At 45.3% G+C, this 6,355-nt stretch overlaps 4 protein-coding genes across 4 annotated transcripts in view; 3 read left to right on the top strand and 1 right to left on the bottom strand.

Moving 5' to 3' along the window:
• Positions 1 to 914, bottom strand: part of Pmar_PMAR028018 (cation-transporting ATPase 13a1, putative) — a gene marked incomplete at its 5' end in the record, with an annotated part of 5,843 nt that extends 4,929 nt beyond the window's left edge. The window contains one exon of the mRNA XM_002766592.1: positions 729 to 914. Within this exon, the coding sequence (XP_002766638.1) occupies positions 729 to 914 (186 nt within the window). The remainder of the gene's footprint in view (positions 1 to 728) is intronic.
• A 482-nt stretch (positions 915 to 1,396) lies between these two features.
• Positions 1,397 to 2,067, top strand: Pmar_PMAR028017 (hypothetical protein; the record flags this gene model as incomplete). Its single annotated transcript, XM_002766591.1, has 3 exons — positions 1,397 to 1,683; positions 1,732 to 1,929; positions 2,010 to 2,067. 3 exons carry the CDS (start codon positions 1,397 to 1,399, stop codon positions 2,065 to 2,067), a joined length of 543 nt encoding a protein of 180 aa, XP_002766637.1.
• Positions 2,068 to 4,031: 1,964 nt separating this feature from the next.
• Positions 4,032 to 4,495, top strand: Pmar_PMAR028016 (hypothetical protein; the record flags this gene model as incomplete). Its single annotated transcript, XM_002766590.1, has 2 exons — positions 4,032 to 4,288; positions 4,357 to 4,495. 2 exons carry the CDS (start codon positions 4,032 to 4,034, stop codon positions 4,493 to 4,495), a joined length of 396 nt encoding a protein of 131 aa, XP_002766636.1.
• A 309-nt stretch (positions 4,496 to 4,804) lies between these two features.
• The window catches only part of Pmar_PMAR028015 (conserved hypothetical protein), a gene marked incomplete at both ends in the record, with an annotated part of 2,910 nt that continues 1,359 nt past the window's right edge, over positions 4,805 to 6,355 (top strand). Inside the window, 4 exons of the mRNA XM_002766589.1 lie at positions 4,805 to 4,911; positions 5,260 to 5,440; positions 5,489 to 5,620; positions 6,198 to 6,315. Coding sequence (XP_002766635.1) covers positions 4,805 to 4,911; positions 5,260 to 5,440; positions 5,489 to 5,620; positions 6,198 to 6,315 — 538 coding nt within the window. The remainder of the gene's footprint in view (positions 4,912 to 5,259; positions 5,441 to 5,488; positions 5,621 to 6,197; positions 6,316 to 6,355) is intronic.

The raw sequence follows: 6,355 nt of genomic DNA, 5'->3' as shown, positions 1-6,355 counted from the left end.
AACCTCCTGGGTGTAGGAAGGCCGGCGAGTATATGCTATAAGGCACCGCGCTGTGACCGACCAATGGCTCATTAAATGCACCAAGAGATGTGATAGGCCACTGAGGACCTGAGGACGAAGTACCCACTAAGAAAAGTTAATTATTAGTTATCGCTACTATATCGATTTTCTACGACTAGAGAAAAACACAATAATCTAAGAACTGCGGGAGACGCCACCCCTTTCTACAGATAAAAATCAGCACGTTCCTGCATAGTTTCCGAGAAGTCACATCAGTTTATTGAACATCTCTCTCAGAGACACCTCCGATGACGGAATACTCTCTCAGTACACGACCCATAGAGCACCGTGTTATGAATCGAAAGGGATGATAATAAGCTCAAATAGATGAGCGTACTAGTTACTTCACTGATATAACGTACTCGATTATAAGGCCAGTGTGAGAAAATATGCACATGTGCCGTTGAGAAAATGAAAATTCTGAGAAAATTTTGAGGAATTCCCATTGGTTGCTGTACACTTCTACCCGAATTCGTATATAAACTTGTATAACTAGTGAGCGAACTCCTGAGCTCAGCTGAGGAAAGCGAACATATATTCCTCCAACACTATGTTGAAGCGATAAAGTAGATACTATATGTACACACTCTTTAACGAGTATATAACACTATATATCGAATGTATATCAAAGCCACCACAGGTGTGATCTGACCCACTATCATTACTACCAATGGAACGAAGTGTTCCAACTCCCCATCCTCTCTAATGTCTATATAAGTGACCAGCCAAGCATGCAGTATGAACCACAGAGGACCGTCCAGTCGGTACAGTAGAGATCTTTCCTTGTAGAATATGAACTCTCGTTTAGGCTTTGGGGGCTCGTTCGAGTCGTCACTAAGGTCAGGGTCAGACATTTGCAAAAACTAAACAGTGCAAATCACGTCGCTCATCGCAGTCCCACCCATTCGTCGAACTCGACAAACCCGCCCTCGGGCCATGGAATGATCCGTGATACCGACTATATCTCCACTGGAGATTGTGGTCCGGTTTCAATTTGAAATTTGAAACCATCCATGGAAAATTACACTCAAAAAGAAAAATAAGACGTAGTAACGATTCTTGTACCTGCCGGACCAGTTCCGCGACTACTTGCTCGTCCAAGGGTCCGACTCCCCTTCGACAGCTATGGAGACATCTACTAGGGACGATTCACGCGCACAGCAGCATGGAAATTGAGCATCGTGCGCCTTGGAGCCTTGGCAACACTTATCGACTACGACTTGCACGAAACATGCATTGTTGGTCGTTGAAGCAAGTGATGACGGTCGCATGAAGCTTCGATGCGATTCAAATCATCATTACTGCTCACTTCTTGTAGTAATACTTACACTTTGCTATGCAAATCTTCGCAAGCATCTTCATCGTGGCTACCCTCGCATCCGGCGAGATTGACTGGAGCAAGATTACCCTCGAGCCCGCAATGACTCCCACACCAACTGGCCTGGACCTGTCCGGCATCGTCCTGGACGGCCCAGGCACAACGCCAGCCGCAGTTGGCATCGACTTGTCAGGCTACACCCTCGAGCCGCCGGAGACTAACACTCCTGCGGCCGGAGACCTGGATTGGTCCAGTGTTAGTCCCGAGGGAACGACAAGTCCAACAACTGTGGCTCCCGAGTCAGAGTAAGCGGTGAGGTCTCCTCGCGTCGACTTTATTTGTTTCATCCTCAGTACTCCGAAGGCTGCTGAAGACTCTCCAGCTGGCACCGTCTGTGCGGCTAGCACAGGGTGGCCAGCGGAGCTAGTTGGAGTTCTGATTGCGATCAGCGTACTTGGGTTGATCGCCAACTGCGTGCAGCTCTACTTCCTAAAGAAGGTCATGAGCAGGACGCTGGCTCGGGAGGAGGTCGACATCGAGATGGGCGACAGGTAGAGGGACATTCGAAGGCTTGAGATCTGAATTATCGATCACCATTACTTTAAACTGGCCGTTAACTGTATGCATTCAGATACCGGATCCAAGAAGGGACAGAGGCTTCGGTGAAAGAGGTTGGAGTCGACCTCTAAGTGTTACATTCTGGCATGTTTACATTATCATGCATGAACAATAGATTGATGTTGTACAACACATGTGTTTTATTTCTTCACTGAGTACTCAAATCTGGGGCATAAAGTCGTAGCTAGTATGAATGCATCTCCTACAAGAACCATCCGATGCACAGCTCATGGTGGACTACCATTGACCATAATCAGGCCCTGACATCTATAACATATATATAGCGATTAATCATGAAGAGTGTTGCTCTTCCGCCGTCCAAGCGAACCCTCACGGGCGCAAAATAGATCAACTGCGGAATGATTCGTCATCTCATCCCGTTCCCGTAGCAGTAGCGCCGACTTGCGCCTCCTTACAAACCTGAAAATCCTCATGTTCTGCTTTCTCGACACTGCCGAGTCGGCAATGAAACATTATCAGTGATGCTCGGGCATCATGCTCAACGGGGCACCTGATTGGAGCTGTCAATCATTCTGAAACAGACTCGCACGGCAGAGTTGAGCCTCATTCATGCTTGTTCACCTATGGGATTGGGCATGGGCCCCATGCCATGGGGTATGGGGTATGGGATTGGTGCGCTCTTAGCTCGTGTATTTGCACTTCCTAGCACTTCGTGCCCTCCAAATCATCAGGCGAGGAATATATGTGTACTTTCCTCAGCTGAGCTCAAAAGTTTCCACACTAAATTAGTGTCACTAATTATAGGAATTTACATTCAAATTCGGGTAGAAGTGTTCAGAGACCAATAAGAATATCCCAAAACTTCCACAAAATTCTCATATTGTCGCCAACATATGTAGTTGATCATTTGCATATTTTCCCACACTGGTCAAAAACACTCGAAATTGTGAATGGGTTATGTCCAAAATATTATAGCCTATCGCCTTAAGACTCCTATTGCATATCCGGGACGGTCCTCAGAATGCTACAGAGACAAAGTGGTGAACGCAACAACATGGAGGGATTTCTGTCAGAACTAGGGTATGCGTGCAACAACAGTTAGCAGCACGCGTACCCACAGACAGCAAACTATACTTCGTAAGTATACCCGACTCTACGTAGGCGTATTATAACACAATCATATTGGTGGAGGGCCGATCGCTTTGGAAATTGATATGTATGAGAGATGGTATGAATCGATAGGAAAAATATAAGTCAAACGTGGTGTGTCGGAAACAATGCCGGAAAATATGCACATGGTCGGTGTCACCGACTCGGTGAGAGTGCGGAAATTCAGAGGGAATTTCGGGAAATTCTCACTTGTTTAGAAACAATGTATAGATACATTTCGAACCGAATTCGTGTGTAAACATGTATAATTCTATAAACGAGGTCATGCGCTTTTGTGGGACATACTTCCCACATCTCTGCGGAGGAGGTCCCGGGTTCTAATCCTGGATACGTCACTCGAAAAGAGGCTCTGTGCGATTCTCGACGTCCTCTTAAGAGAAGTCCAAAAATGTGAAATTTGCTGAAGCTTTCAATCGGTTCAATTGTCAATCCACCCTGAATCGGTTCACCTTCTATCAGTGTGCTGTGAAATCGTCACCGCGATGAGTGTAGTACGAAATCGCGCCTTTTACTTTGCTTGCTGCGAGACCCTGCAGGGAATCGAATGAGCTGAGGTCTGTAATTGTGTAGAACGCACAGCTACGGAATCTTAGCTTCAACTCGATTAAACTATTTGATGATTATGACTGTAGATAGAATCTCTATGTTCCATCAACCATTGCTTCGAGACCTCTAATAGTCAACCAACGTGTGTTATAACTGATTATAAGAATAGAACCAATAAAAATAAAAATTGTTATTGTCATTGGTGGAAGACCCCTACATACATAACATGTACGAACACATACCTGAGCGGAGCGATTTTGACGATTATATAATCAAGAACGTTTATGCTGGGGAAAAACTAACCCAAGGGATATCAGCCGGAAATAATCGTTCTATAGTAGCACGTTTGGAAGTAGCAATGGTAGAGGCAGCGACGCCGAATGAAGTACTCATTTCTACCAAGGACGTGGTGAGGACGGCTCATGATGTTACCATCAATACCAAGGCACTCGCGGACTTCGCGCGTAGGTTTAAAAAAGTATCACAGAACCAGATCCGAACCTCTGCAGATTCTCTAAGGGGGGATGCTAAGACCGCCGCTAGACCGTGGGACCAATGTGACTGTCATTTAATTGTTGATGTCACCACTGATGATGGAGCAGAACTCACAGCATTGTAATACTATGAAGGCGCTGTATCATACCACTCCTTGAGATATTCGTAGCCACATGGTAGTCTATAAGGTACGTTCTGCTATTGGATTGTATGAACTTCTGTTTCTGGCCAGCTGGGAACTTCGAATACGAGCAGTTGGGTAATGGCGTGAAGTGGGCTCTCACTGGCCCTCAGGGGTCCGAGGTGAGCTTTAAACGCCCCGGTTGATTGAGAACTAGGCAGAATGTAACAACTGCGATTGCATTCACCCAGTGGTAGTTTATTGGTAGTAGTGGCCAAATTTCTGGTTAGTTTTTTTCTCGGAAAAACAACTCCACTCGAAATTTGGCGGAAAAACTATTTCAGCTTGATCGACCTTAGAGCTGCTGCGATGATGTGCGAGATATTGACTGTGTCGAGAGTGGCTCTTTCATAGGGGTTGTAGTAAACCACTCGAGGGCGTACCATAAGTTTTCATGTTGGGAATCGGCTCAGCTGTGATTGCCCTTGATCGATTTCCTTACGTAGTGGTGTAAGATGGACCGTCTCGCTGAGGTAACAGCTGATGAGATCTGTGATTGGTTCAATCATGGTGCTGGGATAGTGAATGAGAAGGACGGATGGAGGCCTCAGGAATTCCCATTGTGAGTTGTTTGGTGAGATTATGCTGCTCAGTAGCGATCGAATCCTTGACAGAAAGGCGTTTCGCTCGTCATCATCGTACCAACCATTTTCCGGTCAATTGAAAACTGAGGTGGAGATATTTATATTTTTCTAGTTATAGCCGTCCATTTAGCTCTCGAAATTCTCTCCATTTGTGGATCACAACTTGTGGTATAATGATAATTCGTCCGCAGACCGAAAATGATACGAATTGCGATATATTTCGCTCCTTCGCTCCGCACTTATTCTGTTTTGCAGTAGTAGCAGATTCGCTCCATCTTGAGCTTCCGCGACTGTTCGAAGAGTGTACATCACTGATCCGCTTTTAGGATCAGCGAGAGAGTCCGCCTAGTTCGGGAAGTGGCCAGGGGCCTTCGAGATAAATATCACGCCTCAGCGTTGGAACTGGTCGAGTCGGCTGATGGGTCTGCGTTGCGGCTTATGCGAATATTATCGGCTCAGTTCTCTGGCTTCAGAGATCAAGCTATCGACCCTGATACTGGCGGACAGGTCGAATAACGTACAGTTAGGAGATGACCTCTTTATGTGGGAGTTTAGGTGTTCCTATATAAACGAGCCCAGATATGCACAGCGGATATTTGGGGAGCATTTAGGCGTGATGGGAAGAGTGTGAGAGAGAAGCTCAACTTTCGAGACATGAGGGCTTTGACGATGTTCCCTGATTATAGGGTGAGTGCCTCCATAGTGGCGGTGAAAAAGGTGGAACCTCAATTCTAACTTTATATCAGGCATTTGAACTCAGCCAACTTTGGAATTTGCAATGAAATTTCTAATATGAAGTTTAGAGCGCATTGGAGTGGGTGTTACTTCGAGTAATAGAGGTTATGTAGAGCAGTAGTACTATAAGGAGAGTGTCATCATCTGCATTGTCAAACAGTTTTGGAAAAATATATGTTCGCTTCCCTCGGCTGAGTTTAGGAGTTTTTCACCAGTTATACAAGTTTACAGGCGAATTCGGGTAGGAGTGTAGAGAAACCACTGAAGATTTCCTCACAATTTTTTGTCACCAACACATGTCGGTGATCATGTGCATATTTACTATTTATAATTATATATAAATAGGTATCACTGTATATAGTATTACAATAAACCTATGTAATATAAGTGATGTAATCGATACGGCACGCACGCACGCACGCGCAGAGTTATCGTGAAGTGAGAGAATACGCTTCGCTCGCTCCGCAATAATATAATCTCATCAATAGCATATAATTATATGAAGTGTCATATTGTTTTGTATTCACAGGTTCCACAGCTACTGCGTCATAAGGGAATTCTCATATATAGTTCGCGATTGGAGAATATAATAGACTCGAGACAGACTGTACCGGCCGGGAGTCGGACGGAGCTCGAGATTAGAGCATGTGAGTTGGAGTGGACACATTTTTGATTTGAAAATTCGAC

This window comes from Perkinsus marinus (genome assembly GCF_000006405.1).
Source record: "Perkinsus marinus ATCC 50983 genomic scaffold scf_1104296972422, whole genome shotgun sequence".
NCBI classification, from domain to species: Eukaryota; Perkinsozoa; order Perkinsida; family Perkinsidae; genus Perkinsus; species Perkinsus marinus.
This window is presented reverse-complemented; position numbering and strand designations above follow the sequence as displayed.